We start from the raw sequence: 24,304 nt of genomic DNA, 5'->3' as shown, positions 1-24,304 counted from the left end.
CCATTTTGACAAAACAAATGCAGAATTTCTTTCCGCAGAGAATCTCCATTTTTCCACAGAACTTAGGCTGTGCCAGCAGCAGCTGCTTGTTTCTCCACTCTCTCTGCCACTATCCCACTATGTCCCCTCCATGCCGTCTTCCCCCTCCCTCCACCCCAGTAGCTCCCAGGAGGGCACCACTGCTTCCCTGGGATGGGGGTCGCTTCATCTGCTGGAGCGGTTGTGGCGATGGCACGGCTTTACGGAGGGAGCCAATGGGTCATGACAAACACAGGCCCTGGACGCCGCTAATCGTTCAGTAAACATGAGCCGCACACGGTGCCTGCACTCCCGCGCTGTTCTCATGCCGCTTCCCAAGAAGCATGGGTCTTACAGGCACCGTGCAGACGAGAAGTATCGGTTGTACCAGAGGCACCGGAGAAAACACACAGCCTCAGAGCAGGAAGAGGAGGACAAAACAGGGGTGGAGGCTCAGAGAGAGCGGTGGATGCGGGCTTAGGGCTGGTAGGAGATAAGAAAATGGTGGAGATGGGCTTGGCGCTGAGAGACACTGGTAAGGACAACCTGGGGGGTGAGGCAGGGGGAGAGAGCTGGAGGACAGAGATAGCACTGGTAGCACAGATAAGCTTGGGGATAGGGAGTAGTCCATCGATGTGCAGTGCATTGTTAGAGGACTCAGGTAAATGCTGAACAAAAAAAAAAAAAATATATAACATTTTGCATCTGAGGAACAATGTTTTTCTGTACTGTCATTTAAATTAATTCTTGCTCAAAGACAGTGATTATATTGCTTTACTTTGACAAATAAAAGGCAGATTTTAAAATGTTTTGGCACAGGAGTAATATTTCAATAAAAGAAGGTGTTTATTCCAGCACAGTACCAAATCCTTCAGTCAGGTCTACAGAACTAAAAAAATAAAAAAAAATGAAATGACATCCGACAGAGCGCTGCCCCTGTGTCTCCACGCTTTCTGATAAGAGCGATAAAGCCTGAGCAAAAACCATTTACAAACAAAACAGCCGAGCATAACAAAGATAAAATGCACCAGTAGAATGTAAAAAAATTAAAAAAACTACAAGTGATACAGAAGCATGGAAAGAGCACAAACCAAACCCTACGGTATTCTTCCTCTTTCAACTTGATGTCATAAAGGAAGCAAAATAATAAAGAAAAAGCACAATGAAAAGAATCAAAAAGCCCAGGCTCCACTAAATACAGGGACAGTAACTTTAAAACGCGCGCACGAGCACACACACGCTGGAATTTTAAATCGTTCGTGCAAGTGCATGCGTTTCATTTAAAAATGCACCTAAAACGTGTGCTGCTAATTTTAAGCGGTTATGTGAGGAATCATTCTTCACGTATCTTCCCTTGGACTGCTCAGCTTTAACATGCGCGGCAAGGTAGATGTAAAAACGTGGGTGCGTGTAAAGACAATAGGCAGTTTGACCCATCAGTTCACCAGTTTGCCCAGCCCCCTCTGGTTCTTCAGCCTGCACTGCCCCCAGTTGACCCAGACCCCTCACCCAGTGGTTTTTGGCCTGAAACAAGTTTTCCTCCGACTTACACCTCAGCAAGTGTGGTAGTAAATATGCGCAGCTAACAGCCCACTGTGCGCTGCCACTGCTGGATTTAAAATATGGATTGATGGGCGTAAATGTTGGCCCCCATCCCGGAACGCCCCTGACTTTGCCCCCTTTTTCCCGCACGCTTGGTTGCTAGCGCATATATGTGCGTAATTGGACTATTTTAAAATAATTTTAAATCAGGCCCTACAATATGAGCGAGCAAACTAGCAGCTGCAGTGGCACGTGTATTTACTATATTTGAAAGTCGGTTTATATATGCAGAGTAATGCATTTAGGATTCAAAAACCCAAGGAAAAGGAACAGTATTGGAGATAGAATTCTTCTAAGCAGAAAAGAAAAGCGGGATCTGGGGGTAATTGCATTTGATGAACTTAAGGTGGCCAAACAGGTGGAAAAGGCAACGGCAAAAGCCAGAAAGATGCTTGGCTGGATAAGGAGAGGAATGGTCAGCAGAAAAAGGGAGGTGATATGGCCCCTGTATAGGTCCCTGGTGAAACCTCACTTGGAATACTGTGTACAATTCTGGAGACTGCACCTCCAAAAGGATATAAACAGGATGGAGTCAGTCCAGAGGGTGGCTACTAAAATGGTCAGTGGTCTTTATTCTAAAGCATATGGGGAGAGATTTAAAAATCTAAACATGTATACCCTAGAGGAAATAGGAAACAGAGGAAATATGATAGAGGCATTCAAATATCTCAAAGGTTTCCATGCACAGGAGGTGAGTCTTTTTCAGTGGAAAGGAGACTCTAGATTGAGGGGGGTCAAGAGATGAAGGTGAAAGAGGGTAGACTCAGGAGTTATCTTAGGAAATATTTCTTTACAGAGTGAGTGGTGGATGTGTGGAGCAGCCTCCCAGTATATGTATTCAAGAAGGCAAGGGGTAAATACAGGGGATCTCTAAGGAAGTAATGGTAAATTAATTGGATGAATGGGCAGACTGGATGGGCCATAGGGTCTTTTTCCTGCCATCATGTTTCTATGAATGTGGGCCCACCTGATGGGTCAGTGGTGGTGTTGAGTGCTGTAAGGCAGGAAATTTTGGTTAGATTCTTCAGCCCAGATTCCACTGCATGGAACATTTGGGGCCAGGTATGCTACAGAAGCAGCGTTCACGGGGAGTCTCATTCATTGCGTAACTGTGATTTCTCCTAGCCAGACTTAAGAGTGTAAGCACACACTGCTTTCTAGAGGGAGCTGCAGTCTGCAACCTCTGGCTGGGAGCAGGTTACCCTGGGTAGAAAAGGTTTAAAAATGGGAAAATAAAATGCACAGAGCAGCTGCGAACGAAGGTTCATGGAGCTGCTTCTCAGCAGGAAGATACTGCCAGGTCAAAAGCAAAAATCTATTGCATGGGATATGTGATGTTATTCCCTACTGGTGTCCGTATGCTTTGCATTAATAATGAATCACAAAGGTCACGGTTATGCACAATACTACGTGCTTGCTTAGGTTAATATGAGGGAACTGGTAACTGCTGAAATGGGAGAGATGTGGTGATTTAAAAAAAACAACAAAGCAAACCAAACAAATGCAATAGCTAGGGTCTCCAGACCTGCAACAGCAACACTAATTTCTTTTAAACTCCACTGTTTTATATTTTTGGCTGGGAACTGCAGTAAGAGCAGCAGCAAAAGTTTCTTTACAAAAAAAAAGAAAACCCATCTGTGGGCCAAAAGAAGCTGAGCTCAGGCCTCCACCAAACAAGTGATGGGTGACAGCACAGCTTGAGAGAGGGTAATGCCTAGTGGCCGGATTCAAGGCCTACCATTGCAGGGTTCTGGAAGAAACCCAGGTGCCATGGGCCCTGGCCCAGAACCGTCACCGCACGGTGCAGATTAAGTATGGGGAAGGAGGAGGTTATAAACTAGGAGAAAACCCAGGGTGGCTGTGAATGAAGGCTCACAAAGCCTTGAAGTTCAAGGTATAGAGAACAATTCCCAACAGGAAGTAAGGTGGGTAGCGTAGCTCGCTGCTGTTGATAGAAAAAGGACTGCACATCTTCAAAGACTGTGTGGAGGAACTTAGACTGGAGCAGCTCAGCCTTAGCGTTAGAGGCTTAGGGGTCCCTCCGGGCATGGCTGCTTCAGAGCAAGAGTAACCTCAGCCACATTATCCATGCATTATTGAGGATCGTCAACACACCAAAGTCTCTGCTTGAAGACGAATGCTTGCCCAGTTCAAGTTGCAAGCGGTGGGAGGCTTGACGCCGAGGGGACTTTGGTTGACTCCCTGGAACGTTCCCCTTAGGCTTTGAGAGCAGCTTCAAGCTGGACTTGTTTGTACTGGGCAGGCAAGCACAGAGCCTCTCCAGCCAGGCCTCAGGCAGTGGGGCAATTTTGTATAGGAACGATTTGGTGTGCACCCCGACATTTGTAGAACTCAGTGTGGTGATCCATGACGAACAATGTATTCATCAGAGAAAAAAAAAAAAGTACAACAGAGCCTTTAGCACCAATTGCAGATTTGCGGGGGAGGAACGCTATTCTTTTGTGATGGTGAGTGGTGGCATCGAAGAAATAAAACATAAAACTTTGAAAAAAACTGCCTAAAAAAAAAAACTTAACTAGGTGATACAGGGTAAAGAGGAAAAAGCTTGGCTGAAGCAATTTCTGCAAAAAGTGAAAAATAAATTCACATTTTCTGGTATTTTATCGAGAAACACCGATTTGAGCATATCATAGCAGTAACTTTTTTTAAAATTTCAGTTACATTTAAGAAAGTGGTTTAGGGAAAAAAAGGAGTCCAAAGTTTCTGGTGCAGGACTTTTCCTCAGTGGTCCTTCAGGGCCACAGACAGGTCTGATTTTCGGTCTGCCCACAATGAACGTGATACATTTGTTTGAAGAAATAGGTTAGCATGCCTGTTGGGTTACCCGAAACATCAAGCCCCATCTGTAGCCTTCCTGGACTGCAGCTGAAGAGTCTCATGCTACTGCACACTGTACGCTGTAATTAAACAACTTACCGTTCGACAACTCTAAAGATTATTTCTCTTTGTTGTGCTGTCATAACATGCAAATAGCACACCGCATACATCATCAGTCAAATCGGTAATTTATTTGAACTAATGTGAAACTTTGCTCATCTATGTCTTTAACCTGTATTTCATACACAATTCTGAAGAAGTTTATAACCAGGGCCCTGACAGACGTAACTGCAAGCCCAATTATCTGTAGACTTTCACTGTATTACAATATGCCCACCCTTCTGCCACCTTCAAGCATTACTGCGGTGTCCCAGTTTCACTGCTTGCGAGCAGCTGGCATGTTATCGGAAAGTATGCCTTCAACTTCCATTCTAGAAATGAGCAGGCAAGGACTGCTCCCTTCCATCGCCGAGAATCATGCAGAATGCATATGCAGGAGATACATTTGCATAAGTTAGCATATATACGTTTCTGATGCATCTCTTGCTTATTCACTGGGAATATCCTGAAAATTTTATTGGCTGTGGGGGTCCCCAGGACGGCGGGAAGCCCTGCCATAGGGGATAAGACAGAAGTTCTTTTCTCGTTTAGTGTGTATGGTGCCAAAGCAGCACTTTTTCCAGCCAGCTATGTCAAAATGACTGGGACCAGTGGCTCTGATGCTGCCCTATATGATCGTAATGCCTTCCCCCCACGGCTTGAGAAGAAATACATTCTCAGCTTGCCGATGGCAGCGGTGGGAGAGGCAGCCTTTCACTAGGAGCACATTAACAATTTAACTCCTGGCCAAGAAACTGGAGCTGACCAGCAGCAGGCCTCATCTTTCATTCTTGAATAGGTTGCTGAACTGTCCTGAATTAAGGCTACGGTAAAACGGAAGAACGCAGCCAAGGGGGAAGAGCTGGCAACATTCCCAGCTGCTTTAGGCTCTCCTGTTGGAATCGGATCTGCAGTTCAGCCTCATCGTTTTGTGCCTCTTTTTCCATCGCTGAAGCAGCACTGTAACAGCTGAACCCCAAAGGGATTTCTGCAGGGCTGTAAAATGGGGGAGGGGAACTCAGCCCCTGACTGGCTAAAGGGAATTTATCATTATATAGCCAGAGTCCACAATGATACTACATGGCTGCCACACACATCAGAATTTTTTTTGGCTCAGGAGACTTGGGTTTGAGTGTGTACCTGTCCAGTGGGACTGACAGGGCTTGGGGAGCATCGTGGGCTTGATGCCCTTAAGGCTCCGTCAGGGTGGGAAGGAAAGAAGACAAGTGCTGGCGCTAGAGCAGCCCCCGAGTGGGTGAGTCTCCGAGAAAACATTCCCTGAAGCCCTAAGCCAGAGACGGAGCCCACTGAGGAGATGGGGGGAGGGGAATTCTAAAGGCTGCTCTTCAGTCTTCTATAAAAATTGATTAAAAACTGCAGTTATTCAGGCCATTCCAGTGAGAGCAGGTCACCTAGGTAGGGCTGGAGGGTGTATAAGAGGGAAAGCATTGCATTTTAGATGCAAATTCCCTTTCACTCTCCTTGAACCGGGCTGTTGCAGTGCTAAGTATGTTTTTCATCCAACCACAGGCAGGCAGACAGACGGCAGGGCCCGCTGCCTGCTGCCACACATTAGGTGAATGACACTAGAACAGGGTGGCTAAGCAGGCAGTTGTTAGCAGTCCCTTATCCTCTCTGTGGTTTCTCTCTCTCTTCATGACTGCTGCTGCTGCTTCAAGGAGCTGACAGAAACAGCACGAAGCAACGCAACTATCGAGGAAAACAAGGCAAAAGCTTTACTGTTGTATATCCTAGCACGTCAGATAACGGCAACTTCAACTCCTCTGCCCTCCGACCACGGCAGCGAGCTGTGAAAACTTGAAAGCCATAGCTGACCAGATTTTCTTCCCTCCCCATGTAAATAGTTTCCCTGGTTTGTGGATTTACAGTTTCCTATTGCATTCAAAACAAGGAAGCATTCGTTAAAGATCTCAATGTGCTACCAAGACAGCGTTCCTCGGGAGATGAAGCCCCCTCTCCTTTGCTCGGCTACACTGCCCACAAACACTACAAAAAAGGCCTCACGCAAAAGGAGAGGGGATTCCAGCTGACGAAAAAAAATTAAAGCCTGAAATAACAGCGCAGGCTGGAACAAGGGAAGGAGTACTAACCTGGAAAGAGGCTCAGGGCTGTTAAGGAAGATCTCGTCTGCTAAATCCATCTCTTCCAGGCATGCGGTCCTGCCTGCGAGTCGGAGCCTCAGCAGAGGAGCTGCGGCAGACAACTCCGGCTGTGGCACAGAAAATGGCTGTAGGGAAGCTTCACACTTGGACACGGAGATCTAGGGAAGCAAAAGGAGAGGAACAACTGAAGGAGGAAAAAAAAATGGGGGCATGACAGCTTCTGCTGCTAATGTCTTGCAGAGAGAAATCTTACAGCTGCACGTGTAACACAGAAGAATGACAGCTTGCAAAATCCTGGAATGAAATGTAGGAGGCAAAAGCATATCCACAGGATTCAAATAATTTAAGGTCACAGCAGCCTGGAGAGATCTGCTTAGTGACAAGATGGGTTATGATTACATTTGTGTGGAGGTCAGTAATGTAAGTTGGAGATACACATGGCATGATATCACATACTAAAAGCAAGTATCAGAGAACTTCTGGATGCATTTTTTTTATAAATATGTCAATTATCTAATATCCCTTCAGGTAAGCTCCCTCACAACACGCACAGGTGAAACTCTGCTCAGTCTCTCTCTCTCACACACGTAAATGCTATGTTTGCTCTGGGACTTTTCCCTATTCTGTGCCAATGGAAAAAAAAATCTTTATTGAATAATGCTATGAAACATATATATCTAACCATCTAGAGAGGGAAGTCTATAATCAGTGGGCCGGTGAGCAGGGAAGTTACCCAGGTACCTTTATCTGCATATTCAGTAGCACTTAGCTGGATAAGTCAGTTGCCGGCTAACGTTAGCCACCTCGCGTTAGGGCAGCTATTTTTTCCCAACCAGACTACCTGGCTAACCTTAGCTGGACAGCACTGATGAATATCAGTGATCGCTGTCTAAAATTTAACCCTGCCTCACCCACTCCTCTCAAGCTTCAGTTTCCTTCCTCTCATCTAAGCCATCACCACTCTCGCCGACTCTCTTTTATTACACATAAACAGGTTTTTAACCCAAAATTAAGTCCAATCAAAAAGATTATCAGATTGTATTTTATTTTTGTTAATCGACCTCTGTCGCCTTGCGGGTGCCATGAAAAGTCAGCACCCGCTTTCCGCGAAAATGATTGCATCGGCCACTATGCGAGTGGGGGAGAGCGTGAGGGGGGAACGAGTGCCCCCACCCTAACACTCACTATACTCACACACCGTGTGCTGAATCGATGGTGCACTGCCTCAGACTGTGTACAGAGAGTTTTTAGATCAACAACAAGGATTTAGATACATGACCTTTGGGCCAATAGAGACAAGTTTGCCCTATAATTGAGCAACATGCTTAACTGAAGAATTAAATGGACATAGACCTACGAACTGAATTGTATCCACAAACCGTGCACCTACAGATTGTTTTCAGGATCCGTTCTTCACTTCTACTAGTTGTGAACCTGTGGTCAACCAACACACCTTTTTCTTTCCAATTAGGTGTACTGGTTATCTGGATTTTTGTATTTTTTAAAATCATTTTAAAATCATGCACTGTTGACTCCTAATGCAGGCTTTGTTGCTGAAACATGGCCATATTGGGTCTTATGGCTTAATATATGCATTTATTTAATAATGTAATATATCTTTACCCTTTCCTTCTATATTTTCATATATTTATTATTTAATTTTATATATTTTGTATTTTCTCTATTTGTATATCTACATATAGACATATAAAATATGTACTATTTATGTATTTCGTGTGCAGCATTCTTATCTATTGACCTTTGTTCATTCCTGCTAGCATTCACCTTTGCATCAGTTTGCGGTTTTGTGCCTCTTTTCTTGTGTGTCTTATTTTAACGAAACTGGATTATTTTAACTCAGCCTATCTTGGTTTACCAGTTTTGGTTCTGAGAGCTCTGCAAATTGTCCAAAATTCAGCATGAAGAATGCACACTGGTACTTCTTGATACCAGCATTATCACATCTGTCCTGCAGTCCCCTCCAGTGACTTCCAGTCTTAGTCTCATAAGCTTTTGCAGTTCCTCACAATCCACTGCTGTTTTAACAACTTTTAATAATTTTGTGTCATCTCCAAATTTGATCATTTCACTCTCATTTCACGCAGATCATTTCACGCATATCCAGCATAGCTCTCTGCTTCAACGGCAGGGGAGAAGAAAAAACAACCAACAAGGGCTGTACAACATAGTCTGGGTAAAACAAATAAGCATGGGTGTAGCTTGCTTATTGCGGCGATTACTACCCCTACTACCCCTAACTAATCAAGCTAGATATTTCACTTGGGTGCAGCTCCATCACTGCTCTCTACATTAAGGGTGGGGGTGGAAGGGAAATAGAACCAAGAGCTAAGAGAAACAGATAAGTATGAGTGAAAAAAAAATGTGTGAAGCTTGCTGGGCAGACTGGATGGGCCATTTGGTCTTCTTCTGCCGTCATTTCTATGTTTCTATGTTTCTATTCCCTTTTCCAGATCATTTATGAATATGTTAAACAGCATAGGTTCCAATACAGACCCTGTGGTACTCCACTAACAACCTTTCTCCATTTAGAAAACTGACCATTTAGTCCTATCTTCTGTTTCCTATCTTTTAACCAGTTACCAATCCACAACACTACACTGCCTCCTATACAGGACTTTATAATTTCCTGAGGAGTCATAGGCGGGTGCTTTGTCAAATGCCTTCTGAAAATACAAATACACTATATCAACCGGCTCACCATTATCTACATGTTTATTTACACCTTCAAAAAAATCAAACAGATTTGTAAGGCAAAAATTCCCTTTGCTAAAACCTTGTTGACTCTACACCATTAAGCCATGTCTATTTATATGGCCAATAATTTTGTTTTTAAGAATGGCTTCTATTATTTTGCCCAGCACTGCCATCAGGCCCATTGGTGTATGGTCTCCCAGATTACCCCTGGAGCCCTTTATAAAAACTGGTTTTTCACCTGCCACCTCCCAGTCTTTAGGTACTGTGGCTAAGGTCTAAAGTATGTGATGTGGCACCAAAATTCTATTAACTAATTAGTAATAGTCTCAAGAGAAGAGAAAAACAAGGACATTATGCAAAATATGTATACTATCAAATAGTCATGGTGGAATCTGTGCAGACAGTAACAAATGACTTTATGTACTGGAGGCAGACACTACACCCTCTATATGAAATTAAGCTATGCACACATTTGCATGTGCCAGTGAGCTAAACTATAGAAACCATTTCCCTCATTTTCAGGCCAATAGAGTAAAATCCGCTGGAAAGCCAGCACTCCGAGGTGAGCGCCCGCCCTCCCAACATGCGCGCAGGCCCCTCTCCTGGCCGCGCGATTCAGTATTTAAATTAGGGCCCACGCTAATAAGGAGGCGCTAGGGACACTAGTGCGTCCCTAGCGCCTCCTTATTGGCGGAAGCGGTGGCTGTCAGAGGGTCTGACAGCAGACACTTAATTACCGGCATCGGTTGTTGAACCCGCTGACAGCCATGGGTTCGGAAAACGGATGCCGGCAAAATTGAGCATCCGTTTTCCAACCTGCGGGCCGTGGGCAGATTTTTTTTTTTTTTTAAATTTTTTATTTATTGAATTTTCAAAATATAGAAAGAACAAATGTTCTTAACATTAACTGACATCAATATTACAGAAAAATTCTTGAAACAGAAAAATGAAAACTTTCTCTTCAAATACAAATATTTCCGTCATTATTTATAAGAAATAAGAGACCAAAATTTTCACACCGAGCAGTGTCAAGGAAATTACCATATTAGCAAACAAATATTGTCGAATAGTTTTTTTTAAGAAGAATTTTTTTTTTTTTTTTTTTGGGGCCTCCGACTTAATATTGCTATGATATTAAGTCAGAGGTTGTACAGAAAAGCAGTTTTTTCTGCTTTTCTGTAAACTTGCCCTGTTTAAGGGGTAAAAATAGCGCGTTGAAAACGCCCATGCAAATGGGGGCTGACAGTGCGCTCGGCTGAGTGCACCGTTCTGTATTGGCCTGTTTGTTACTTCACTCTCTCCCAAACATTAGGATATAAAACTGTGATATAGATTTATACAGTATCTATAAAACCACTGTACGCCTTTATTCTGTCACCGTTTCTGTAAGTTAATACAAATCCTTTTTTTTTTTTTAACTCTATTATTTTCAAACAAAAAACATTAAGTATTTCCAGCATAAAAGGGAGAGAATTTTACTGTGTGTCCAACAGATTCTATCACTTCAAGTGTGCATCACAAAGCCTTCTTTTAGCTCTAGTGAACTTGCAGCATGCCATTTATCACTCTGTGGGGCTGTTTAAATCACAGATAAAAAATGCCACAATATGGATGTGGCCTAAACCCTAGTCCAGATGTATGAATAAAGTGGTTTGGGGGGGGGGGGGGGGGGGGCTGTGACTTGAGCATCATTTCCAGCTCTCATTTCCACCTGCGTATCTCTAGTATCAGCGCAGCAGGCTGTTTCCTCCCATTCAGGCACAGAGCACTACAGTGGAGCGAGTGGGTTCTGAGCTGCAACACATACACATGCAAGTGATGAAATTATTATTTTATCTTGGAGGCCGGAGACAGGACCTCTGCTTGCTTGATGTGCATACTTACAGTTGAGGCACGGTCTCCTTTTACGCCTTCTCACGAGTGGCTCGGCCTGCCGTTTATTCTGCACGAACTGCAACGTAAAGCCTCACCAGAAAGCAAATCAGCCGCCACGACGCGCGTGCTGTACATCCGCAGAGCTCCCAGCCACAGCAGCAAGGGGGCAGCTGGCTCTGATGCTGGGCTTGGCAACCACCTTCCCAACTGACAATAGATGGCAGAGGGATTTTAAATCTAGACAGCTCCCGAGTGGTGGAACAGAATCTGGAATGCCCCATTCAAAATGGCTTCAATCTTGGGACGGTTTCCAAGGTGACACTGCAAAACCTGCAGAATGCATTTAAACACCGTGCAACCCATCACAGGCATTTCTCCTCCTTGATGACCCCAGCCTTAGCTAACCTGAGACATAGATCCCACCAACCACTAGGCCATCAGACCATCCCAGATAGGCTGATCCTATTGCTCTCAAATTACAGGCAGATAACATTTAACTCACCTCTGGCACTGGAACCATCCATGAAGCCGCTAGGGGTGTGCATGGCCAAAAATTTCATTTTGTTTTGCTTTCATTTCATTTTTATGGTTTTTTTTGTTTCTTTACTTTTGTTGTAATCATTTTTCATGTTTACATGTAAGTTTCATTTTTAGTATGTATTAAATCAAATTAGTGTGCATTAACTTGAAATATGCACATTATTTCAAAATAGTACATGCTACTTCAGTTCAGCGTGCATCATTTCAAATTAGTGTGCATTGAAAACAAAAACAAACAAAAAAAATCCAGAAATTACATGGATTTTTATTTTCATATTAAAAATGACATGAAACCATGTAAACAATGTCACTGACATTGCCCATATCATTTCAAACAAAAGCACATCCCTAGAAAGCACACAAGGCTCTCCTTCTTGACATACTGTCAGGCAAATGCATAGAAGAGAGCCGTCTTCATTTTCAATATCAAAACTGCATATTTCTTTTGCAACAAATCATATATACAGAGTAGAGCAGCCTCACAGTTCAGATAAGTTTCCAATTGTCTCACTTGGAGTCTCAATATAATCAGATAGGTACCAGAAAAAAAAAATTAGAGCATCTGTCTGCTGAAATGTATTTTTTCTCTTGGGCAGGTGATTTGTAAACCGTAGTGTTAATGCCAAAACGGAGGTTATTCCAGCGCCTGAGTTATTTAAGAGGTATTTAACGAAAGTAATAATGAATGTTCTCTAAAGGATGCCTTTCCTCACTGCATCAGCACAATTGACCTTTGGCTTACTGCAAATGAGCTTATTCGAAAGTCATACAAGACTAATGTCCTATAATTTTATAGCTTGGGATTCCTCAGTGTTTGTTGTTTGGCAATAAAAGACACTGAAATCCAAATATAATCTGAAGCATGGAATACAGGCATTGGCTTGAATTCAAAACTTGGTTTAAACCCGCAGATCAGGGCAGTAGCCAAGCTGGCATTTTATAAGTCGCAGTTAACTGGGCCTTTAAAGTGGTTTCTCTCTCCTGCTGACTTTAGATCTATGGTATAGGCACTAATTTTATCTATGTTAGATTACTGTAACTCGTTATCAGGATCTGCCTAAAAAGGGGTTACGGGTGTTGCAATCTGTGCAGAACGCTGCGGTCAGGCTTATCATTTGGGATTAAATGGAATGATAGAATCACTCTGAACTTAGCTACCCACCCTGCATAGGCTGCAATGTAACGTGCTGACCACTGGTCATAGAATAATATGCTCTGATGGTATACACTGCTCATTTGTTTTCCTACTATATCCCCAAGCGTTCTCTGTGCTCTGCTGATAAGAGCCTGCTTGAAGTTATCCACGTTTTGTGCCCATACATTACAGGAGACAAGACCTCTGGCACTTTCTATTGCTGGGGAATTGTTATAGAATACCCTAACTGCTTTATTTGCAAGAGGAACGAGATAGCTTTAGTTTAGGAAATGAATGAAGGCTTTTTAAAATTTGCTCAGGCTTTTCTTTCCCTTATTTTAAACTTGCGGCACGTCGACAGTTATTTTTGCACTACTGTTTTGCAGGGTCATTCATCAAAATGCGTTATGGCATTAACGCAGATGATAATGCGTTAATGCCAAAATGCATGCAATAACAGCACTAGTGCATGGCACAAATGCAAATTTTGGGAAGGGGCGGGATTAGTTTGGGTGGGATTTATGAAAATGAGGGGCAATATCACATAGTGTGATAGCATAATTGATGCTATTGCACAGTTTTAACACTGGAAATAACTACACCTTTATTCATGGCATTAAGCTGTGTGGTATGACCGAAATGGCTGTGACGCAATTAGCAATAAATTTTTAAATTGCATTTCGGGGCTTGAGAGAGAAGCGCAGAGAGAGAGCACCTCAGGGGAGGCCATCACAGTATGCAACTATTTATATGCCTAAAAGGGGGGGGGGGCAGCTAATAGCTCATTGATGGTGGTTTAGAGTTTAAGGGGCAAGGTTTTCATGCATAGTGAGATGTACGAACAGCACAGTACACAGTCGTTGAAGATTTGATGTCATTTGGAGTGAGGAAAGTCTCACAAAGATGAAATTTTGTGCTGTGCTTTATCAACCTAGCTTGATAGTACCCTATTATAGAGTCCATCAAGCTAGGGCGAGAGAACATAATAGAAATGTCATTTTTGTGAGAATTCACCCTGATGTTTCTAGGTTAGCCCAAGTCTGCAGGAAAAGGTTCTGAAGTTTTTGTTCAGAGATGATTTAATTGGGTGCTAAGTATCAGCTTTATCTGATGGAAGGTGGAGTTGGTAACAGTACTGTGTACATGGTCTTATTGGTGGACTTCTACTTTGGGGATTAGTATAGATATTATTTGCTTTACATCTTTCTGTAAGTTTTATTTTCCTGATGTTATCTTTTTTTGTTGCTTTGGTTCTGAATTTCAGTATTGGAAAGTAAATAAAAACCAGTTACTACTTTTTGAAGATAGCTAATAAAGGGCCTCATTTATGAAGTGTTTTTCCCCCAGACACAGAATGAGAGAAAAACCTTAAGGCCTGATTTTAAAAGGCTGCGTACATTTTACAAACGGCCCAGCTGTGGGTGTAATCCCCGTTACGTGCAGAAGTGCCAGGCCAAGTAAAAGGGGCAGGCTTGGAGGCGTGGTCTGGGAGGGGCGGCAGGGACAGCGCCATTAGACGTTGTCCCAGGGAAGCACAATCCAGCAGCCGGTCACAGTGTGCAGAGTTTACTTCTGCTCCTGAGGAGCAGTAAGTATAGAAATAAAAAAATTTAGTGTACCTAGGTAGGGGTTAGGGGACGGGGTGGAGAGGGGAAAAAGGAGGAAGCTTAGGTAGGTGGGTATGGAAGTTCCTTCCCAGTCCGCTCCTCAATTGGAGCAGACTGGGAGGGAATTGGGAAAAAGGCCAATTGAGTCACCATGCGTAATTTACAAAATCACCCCCTGCACGCAGAAGAGTCCACCTGCCTGCACATGTGTCCGCTGATGTTAAAATCCGGCACACCTGTGCGTGCAGGTATCATATTTTATAACATGCATGCGCCGACGTGTCATGGTATAAAATAGCCGTGTCCATGTGGGCGCACCCTTGAACCCTTTAAGAAATCAGGCCCAAAAATTCTTAGGGTAGCGGCCAGTAAATTAAAACTGTACACTACTTTTTCAGCCTACTCCAGTCATGGAAACACATATATTTGTCTTCACAGTATTATCAGGTTACTAAAAAAATAATAATTTAGGTTAAAGCCCTTTGGTCATTCAGCACGATTGCAAGAATAAGCAGTTCCCCTGCATGGAAAACTGGTTCTGTCGGCATTCTTTAGGGAGAAAAAAACTCTGCAAATATGGGCAGTGTCTGCCTTCTATAACACTAGATTTGCTGAGTAATGAAAGATAAAATCAATCTCCTTATGTATTGCAAACCATGCAGCTGAAAAAAAAATAGCAAGCTGTATCACTGACAGAGTTTTTAAAAAGATCTACCTTCTGTTTCAGGCAAGAAAAATGTGGCAGGAAATCTTTAGGGCCACTGAAATATTATTTCATTGTTGTGGATGACTACAGAAAAGAGTTTCTCTCAGAAGCCAGAGCAGTTCTCACCATTTTAATCTTCCAAAACCAAATTCCAGATGTCTCAGTTGAATCTCAGTGCCTTCCAAACGACACACACGGTTGCTGATCTAATGCCACAGACGGGAGAAAAGTACAATATGCTGTTCCTTTCCTCTGTCTCGACTAGACAAGTTGCTACAGCAGCTGTTAGGACGGCGGGCACAACTGAACAGAAACCCTTCAACTCCAGAAAAGGTATTTGAAAATCCTGACAATTTTGGCCAGCATGCTGGATAATCTTGTCGTGTTGCTGAATTTAATTCCAAGCTGCACACCAGTTTCAAGTTTTTCTTGGGAGGTAATTTATGATTCTCTTGCCGGGCTTCTACGACAATTTATACAAATGTTGCCAAAGTAATATATAAATAGTTTAAAAGGAAAAGAAAAAAAAAGGTACAAAAAGGCAGCATCTGGAGTTTGACGCTGGAGCAGGGAGAAGGAAAGCCTCCCTCCTCCTGCCAGTTCAAGTGGGGGTAGGGTTTCAGGTAGGCCGGGGACAGGATGAAGTAAGGATGCTACGACGCTTCCACTGCAGCAGCCTAGCAACCGCAGAGGCGTCCCCAGAAGTGCCGGTCCCGGATCACGGCAGAAGGCCACCCACAAATCCTGGAGACCAACTTGAAATAAAAGGTATGGGGCAGGGGAGGAGGGAAAGGACTGGGGGGGGGGGGGGGGTGTGTGAATCTGGACGCCGCAAAATTGGAAATTTTTTTTTTTAAGTATAATGGGAAGTTCAGAGCAGGGAGGGGGAGGCCCCCCCCCCCCCCCAATTTTATTTTTTACATTAAAAGGTCCGTTTTTGGTGGGGTGGCTAGTTCGGCCCTGAAGGGCCTTTGCAGCTCAGGTTGGGAGGGAGGCAGGGCGTGTTGTTGGGTTTTTTTTGGTTTTTTTTAAAATGAAACATAACGTAATCGGATACATTCTTTTTTAAATATATACGGTTAAGTCTAAAGTTATATGGCTACCATTATACACAACCAGCGCTATGTTTAAAGTTATCCGGCTATGGTTAGCCGGATAACTTTAATCGGGGATATTCAGTGGGATGTTTCTCCCCCTGAATATCCAGGACAAATTATCCGGCTAACATTAGCCGGCTAACTTATACATTAAAGAGCCAACTGCCTATTGGCCTCAAAGTGTGTGTGAGAGAGTGTATGTGAGAGAGTGTGTGTGAGAGAGGGATTTACAGACTGTGCAATCAGGTCTTATTCAGGGCAAAGCCAAGTTCCAGCATTGATGGGGGAAAATCAGGAAAATGGGACCAAATATCTGAACATTGGCATAATGAGTTTTCCTAAGATCCCTTTGTCCTCTCCTGTAGACTTACCTAAAAGATACCTTTGGGAAAATTTGACAATCTAAGCCCTTTTTTTCTCTCCCCACCAGAAGACGTTTAGAAGATGGCGTGGGTGAAGCAGGAGGGAATCTGTCTGCGCACAGTTTGTACCTCTCGGTTCTTTTGAAGAGTTCCGAGGTTGGGGAAGAGAATACGGTTACTCTTCTGGTTCCCTTCATTTTCTTTCAGGATAGAGATGCTATCCTGCATTGGTTTTTTCTGGGTCGCAGAGCTTGGGTTTTTCCTGACTTGTGCTGGTCTGCACAGGACGGAAGGAGGACATTTCTGGCTATGCTTCAGTAGGCTAATTCTATGGGTGCTTCTGTTATTTGTTTTCCTTGTAAATGTTTCTTAAAATTATCTAATATCAAATGTGTGTTAGATGAACTGTTGCAATGTAGGAAAATATTGGCATGGGGGATTTTTTTCAAAACAGGCCCAGGGATTACATGCCTGACACCCTTGTGAGTTTTCTGTGCAGCACATGTTTCAACAACTCCCAAAAGCATGGGAAGCCAACCCTTGAGAGGTCCATCATGTGACCTGGAACCAAAATATCTATATCGTAAATTTCACATTTTTCCCTAAATAACTAAGTAAACACACCCTAGAGCAGGGATGAGCAAAGTGAACTTCAGTCCCTCTTCCATCCATTCAATTGGTTGGTCCCATACCTGTTCGGTTAAATTTTCCATGTTTATATATATCCTGGATTTGTGGCCTGGTGTTGCCAACTAACCCGCTCTTGAATCACTTGCCAAGCAATGAGGCAATTACACTGCCAACCAGTAGCTCAGACAGAGAGACAGATACACACGCACACTTTCTTTCTCTCTCTCTCTCTTTCAGACATATACACACATTCTGCTGTTGGGCTGCTACTTAGGTGCTCACTTGGGGTAGATTTTAGTACATGTGCATGCGCATCCATGTGTGCGTGCTTCCCAGCACGCACACATGGATGCGCTGATTTTATAACATGTGCGTGCCAGGGGGTAGATTTCTGCAAGTTTCGCGGCCTTCCCCAGTTCCCTCCCCCTACCCCATCCGTATCCTATCTACCCGTTTTTTTTTTTAATTTTACCTGTTGCTCCTCCAAAGGAGCAGTAGCAAGTTGCGCGTGCCGGCGCCCTGCAAATGGCTGCTGTACCGGTGCCTCCAGCCCTGCCCCTCCCCCCGGACCACCACTTTTCTTTGGCCTGGCTCTTATGCACGCCTGGGCCCCTTCTAAAATGCACGCACAAGGCCTGGCCACACGCATAACCCCAGTATTTTACGCGCTCGGGCGATTTAAAATTCGCACGTTAGTGAATGTCTCCCACATCATTATGTGGGAGACATTAATATTGCTTACTGCCAGCCTTTCTCCAGCCTGCTGCACCCCCTTCCTTTTCCGCACCCTGTCGCTCAAGGACACTCACTGGTTCTACAGCCAGCTCAGAGCTCAGCACCGTTACTTCAGACAGAAACCTCAACACTGCACAAGCACTTCCTCCTGGCTCACCCCTTCTCTTTCTGTGACTGAAGCTTGTCTCCACTTCTGTGGTCCTCCCAACAGTGCATACCCATTGACCGTGTGCTACGGAGTCTGCTGCTTTTACAGTTATGGTTCTCCAGACTCGGCTCTGCCTACCTACTTTAGGGGAGGGAAGACCAGAAGTAATCCATTTTGCTGGCTTCTTCTGGGGTTAAAAAAAGAAAGATGTCTGTATTGAGGGGTTGTGGGTTTGTTGCACTCTCTATCTAGTTTCAAACAAGGTAAGTAGAGAGTGCATTGTACAAATCAACTCCTCTTGTACCTTTCATTGATTCAAACAGCAGAAAATCTTCAGTGATGTGAACTTTGTTGTTCATACCTCCTACTGTGTATACAAAACCCACTCCCCCAACCCCCACATTGAGTTAAAATTGTCCTCTCTTACAGTGGTATAAATAGAGAGTGACATAAGGATTTCTCTACAGTCTCTCTCTTCCTCCCCCCCCCATGGTATGGTAGGGACTATAATGTAGCGTGCATTGCATAAATTGCCCATGTGATGCAGTAGCTTGGAAATTTGCCTAACCACACCTTTAATCGTGGGTGCTATTTCTGCTATAAATATAACATTTTGATAAATCTACAGGTAAATGCTTTTTTTCTGAGCAATCTGCATTTGTATGGACAGAAAAGGAATACTGATATTTCCAGTCAAAGATCTATGCTGCACTATACTCCAAAAGAACAATTTTATAATAAAGACAAAAACAGAATAAACAGCCTACTTTTCAAAGGGAAAAAGGCTTGTTAATTCACCAAATGTATGTGCGTGTATCCCTCTAATAACCTTTATGCTCAGTATCCTATCCATACCAAGTCAAGGGAGAGGAACCTGACAGGATATTATTCTACATATATGTACAGCACCTCAGAAGGTTCTGAGTGGAACTTCTTATTTTCTTTTAAATTTACTATTTATTAGTTTTTCAATATGACTGTTAAACACAAGCATATTGCAAACAGCTATCATGACATAAATTAGACAAAATATAAAAAAGATACAATCGTAGTCCTCAAAGAGATCCATGAACATAAAGCAAATACAGCAAAGCAGAAAGTAGTCAAGAAAAAAAACAACATGAAGAACTGACTAGCAGATCAGCACACTCATACTACCTGCCAAATGCATAAGAAATATATCCAAAGCTAAAGTCAATACAAAAATCTAATCCTCAGCCTTCTGAATTAACAGAACTAACATTACTCAAGGAATGTTAGATAATAACTTTTCTTTCGATAGAAAGTTGAGCTCGTTCCCAGATAATATGTACATACAGGACCACACTCACTCGCATCCACCCTGAACATAGAAATAACTCCAAGACAATGGTTTGGGAAAAACAAAGGCCGCAGCTTTATTCATAAATGGTCCGAGCCCTGAAACAACAATCATTTATTATTATTGTGGGATCTCAACATTCCCTCCCCGTCTATCCGCCACTCCGGCAGGATAGCCTTCTCCAGCCACCCGGCTCGAATAAATTGGCACTCACTCCAAGTTCCGGCCTCCGATGTCCTCTGACAAGGAGCCAACTCGAGTGGACCCTCGCCTCCGCCTGCCAAGGGTCTGGCCTCCGTGGTCCCCGCCTCCTTCCAGCAAGGGACCACATCCATACAACAGCCCAGTTGTCGACCATCACCTGTCTAATGTTGAAATCCCTTTACCATCAGACATCATTTTAACTCTGCAGGCTCGGACCAAGCGCCCCCGCTGCGACGACCCGCCCAAACACAACATGTTCAATTCAATAAGCAAACAGTAAACCATAAAACACAATAGGGTGGGTGGGAGGGAAACCGAATTGTCCCGCTAATCCCGCCGCCGAATCACTACTGATAGCCCCCCCGTACCGACCCTCCAACTTCAAAATACTTTCCCCCAATCAGATGCTCCCTGCTCCCTGTCAGCCAATCAGCGGCTGCCACTCCATATCTTGGATCTACGTTGCCTTCTCTCGTACTCCGCCACCCCCCCCCCCCCCTTCCCGAACGGACTTTCATTCCCCCCCGCGCTCCTTAACCCTTTCCTTCCCCCTTCCTTCCTTTCCAAAACCCCCTCTTCCCCCCCCCCCCCCCCCACCCGCGCTCGCCGAGTGTGCCTTAGTCACATTATAGGGTCTCCGCGGACACAAGGTCCACTTCGACCGTCATAATATGTACATACAGGACCACACTCACTCGCATCCACCCTGAACATAGAAATAACTCCAAGACAATGGTTTGGGAAAAACAAAGGCCGCAGCTTTATTCATAAATGGTCCGAGCCCTGAAACAACAATCATTTATTATTATTGTGGGATCTCAACATTCCCTCCCCGTCTATCCGCCACTCCGGCAGGATAGCCTTCTCCAGCCACCCGGCTCGAATAAATTGGCACTCACTCCAAGTTCCGGCCTCCGATGTCCTCTGACAAGGAGCCAACTCGAGTGGACCCTCGCCTCCGCCTGCCAAGGGTCTGGCCTCCGTGGTCCCCGCCTCCTTCCAGCAAGGGACCACATCCATACAACAGCCCAGTTGTCGACCATCACCTGTCTAATGTTGAAATCCCTTTACCATCAGACATCATTTTAACTCTGCAGGCTCGGACCAAGCGCCATAGACACGGGCATCCTATGCCCTGTGACCCCCCAAAGATGCGGCCCTGTCTACCTTCGGAAATAGTGTCTCCAGTACCTCCTGAATGGAATTTAAGAACAGGTCAGTACCCAGGAAAGACAAATGAACTCCGTCGGAGCCGAACAGCCCCGAACTCGGACCCCAGGACCATTCATGGCGGACGTGCCGCCCCCCCCAACCGAGCCAGCCAGGATCCAATCTGCTGGTTCGCTTTGGACCTACTACGTTTCCACATCACATTTTCCCATTCAGTAGGTCTGGCAATTATATCCGACCAACACAGGATGGTGGTAGGCAATAGGATTGAAACAGTCATCAAATCCTTCCGGACAATGCTGATGAATTGCCTACCAGCCATCCGTCCCCAGTCATTGCCACCCAAATGAATCACCACAACACGAGGCGGTCGGAGACGCGTGCATTCGTTCCTCACGTATGGCACCAACTCGTCCCAACGCATGCCTCTCCGCCCCATCCAATGTACTTGCACCCCTCTGTTCTGCAGATCCAAATGGGGACCGTAAGGTCGACCCTGTGCATGCTTATGTGCCCAATGAATATATGAATGTCCAATGATCCACACCGACATATCAGCGGGCACTGCACCTAAAAGAAACAATAATTAGTCGATTTTTTGTGACATCCCCCCATCCGGGCGGATATAACTTGTATATGCACTGGATCTCCACCGTCCAATCCTCTGTATCACCCCCCTGGACAATCCCGCCCCAGCTGCTGAGGTTGCCGCTCCAATTCGAAAAGAGTGTGTCCCGAATAGCCTTCCGTCCAATCCTATCTGGACCAGCGCCCGACGAAGTACCGATTTAAATTGGTACCTGGTCAACGGACTTAGGTTCTCGTGTATCAAGAATGGATCCGCCTCCCCCGGCCGCGCCCTACAGTACTGAATCGCGTTTGCCACCGGGCAGGTATCCAATCCTGGCACTGCAGTCAGCACCACCGACGACCCGCGACCCTGTTGATCGGTCTTTGAGCGTGGTATACCTAGTACCACCGACCGATTTGTCACAATGACGTTCCTGGCCAAGAGTCCCAGGCAATCCTTGCTGCCGACCGATCGCGCCACTAATTCGCTTATTCTGAAGGCACCGAAAAAGGCAAAAACAAAAGCCAAACGGAATAGCAGAATTTCGTAATTGGAAGAGCACACCGCTCCTACCGCTCCCCATAGCCGAAGCAAAATATCGTGCGTGATGGGCAAACGATAATCCGATCGTTGCCCCACTTCTCGATGCCAACCTGCTAACAACCTTCGTACTATAAAACGCCCCGAAGGAAAACCCCAGTCATGAACACGCATAAAGAAAGAAAATCCCGCCAATTGCTGACACACCGACGATCTCGCATAACCATGTAACCTAGCTTGTTCAATAAAACGCACCAAAGCAACATCAGAAACGGGACCCCCGCGCCAACCTAGAGAAGACAAAAATGCGGTCACTCTTCGAGCTCCGTTAACGTAACCTGTCCATGTTGACGTTGCTAATGAAGCTCGCAGCATACTCCAGGCATCAGGGCACCAAATTTCCAAAGGGAAGATGGAACCGGCGTTCCATCGGACTCCGCCTCCGGCGCTAATTCTCGAAATGTATCCCACTTGAAACGAGAAAGAGAGTCGGCGACACCATTAGAAACCCCCGGCACGTGCCGGGCCCAGATAGTGACATTCAAGGACATACAATATAAGATCAAAGTCCGCAACAACTCCGATACACGAGTACATTTCGCTGATCTTTTATTGATAACCTCGACCACCCCCATATTGTCGCACCAAAAAACGACCCTCTTTCCCCGTATCCGCGCACCCCAAACATGCACCGCTACCACAATCGGGAACAATTCCAAGAATGTGATATTCCTTGTTACCCCCTCTTCAACCCAAGCACGCGGCCATCTCGCCGCACACCAGGACCCTTGAAAATAGGCACCAAAACCCGTAGCCCCCGCCGCGTCGGTAAACAACTCCAGATCGTGATTAGACGACGGATCAGATTGCCAGAATTCCACACCATTGAAACCAACTAAAAATGTATCCCATATCTGCAAATCATCCCTCATTCCTTTGGACACCCGAATGCGATGATGACGCTTCCTAACGCCTGACATGGCGTGTGACAATCTCCTCAGGAATACCCGACCCATAGGAATTACTCGGCACGCAAAATTAAGGCTGCCCACTATAGATTGCAATTCCCGCAAGGTTAGTTTATGCCTGTCAACCGCATCTCGCACCAAACTCCGCAGCCGCTCCACCTTCACTACCGGCAACCGCGAAACCATTTCCCCTGAGTCTAACTCAATTCCTAGGAACGTCAATTTTGTGCAGGGTCCCTCCGTCTTGCCCTCTGACAAAGGAATACCAAATTCCCGCGCCACCTCTTGGAAAATGCCCAAAACATGTTCACACTCCTCCGATTCAGCCCTTCCCACACACAAGAAATCGTCCAAATAATGCACTATCTTATTCGACCTAGCTCTTATCTGAACCACCCAATGCACAAAGGAACTAAACGCTTCGAAGTAAGCACAAGCTATAGAACAACCCATAGGCAAGCACTTATCAAAATAGTATCCCTGCTGAAAACGAAATCCCAGCAAATGAAAACTATCAGGATGTATAGGCAGCAAACGAAAAGCCGACTCTATATCCACTTTTGCCATCAAAGCATTTGGACCACAACTTCTCACTACCTGAACTGCCGAATCAAACGAGGCATAACGCACTGTACATAATTCTCGAGGAATGCCGTCGTTTACGGACTTACCCTCGGGAAAAGACAGATTATGTATCAGCCTGAATTTTCCCGCCTCTCTCTTGGGAATAACTGCCAATGGTGATAACACTAAATTTGGAAACGGTGCCACCGAGAACGGACCCGCGATCCTGCCGAGAACTAGCTCCTCACTCAATTTTTTCTGAACTACTCCCAACAACTTGCGTACGGACGGACAATTGCTCCCCCCCCCCACAACCCCTTCCCCCTCATAAGGAATGCGAAAGCCTCCTGTAAAACCTTGAAGAAGCAGTTCCGCCGCCACGTGGTTTGGATACAATCTTAACCAAGACGACATCGCTGCAATACGAACCGGCGTCCTTGCTACTTCAAATCCCTTGTTTGTTCCCGCCCTTGACCAGTTGGGTCGCAGGGGAACCTTCACCTTGTCTTTTGGGGCAGCGCAAGGCAGTGTGGGCTGCTCCGCAATTGGAACAGGCATGCCTGAATTTGCAATCGGGGAAGTTGCAATTGGAGCGATTAAATCGCCAACAGATGTCACTGCGCACCGCCCCTCCCTTAACCGTCCCTCCGCTCGGGAACTCTTTTCGAAAGGACCGATTCGAATTTGCCCCCGATACCAAACCCTGGCCTGACCCCCCACCCGTCGCCTTGGAGGC

At 45.0% G+C, this 24,304-nt stretch overlaps 1 protein-coding gene across 9 annotated transcripts in view; it reads right to left on the bottom strand.

The window, feature by feature from the left end:
• FAM13A (family with sequence similarity 13 member A) overlaps positions 1-24,304 on the bottom strand; it is a 505,365-nt gene that overhangs the window by 232,478 nt on the left and 248,583 nt on the right. For all 9 annotated transcript variants that reach the window (XR_003856193.1, XM_029597821.1, XM_029597782.1 and 6 more), the window contains exon 8: positions 6,669-6,838. Coding sequence is in view for 8 of the 9 variants with exons in the window: in XM_029597821.1 (XP_029453681.1) it covers positions 6,669-6,838 (170 nt within the window). In the remaining variant the exon portion in view is untranslated. The remainder of the gene's footprint in view (positions 1-6,668; positions 6,839-24,304) is intronic.

The sequence above is a fragment of the Rhinatrema bivittatum genome, chromosome 1 (assembly GCF_901001135.1).
Source record: "Rhinatrema bivittatum chromosome 1, aRhiBiv1.1, whole genome shotgun sequence".
In the NCBI taxonomy this organism is placed as follows: Eukaryota; Metazoa; Chordata; class Amphibia; order Gymnophiona; family Rhinatrematidae; genus Rhinatrema; species Rhinatrema bivittatum.
Note: the sequence above shows the minus strand (reverse complement) of the source record. Positions and strands in the feature narration are given on the sequence as shown.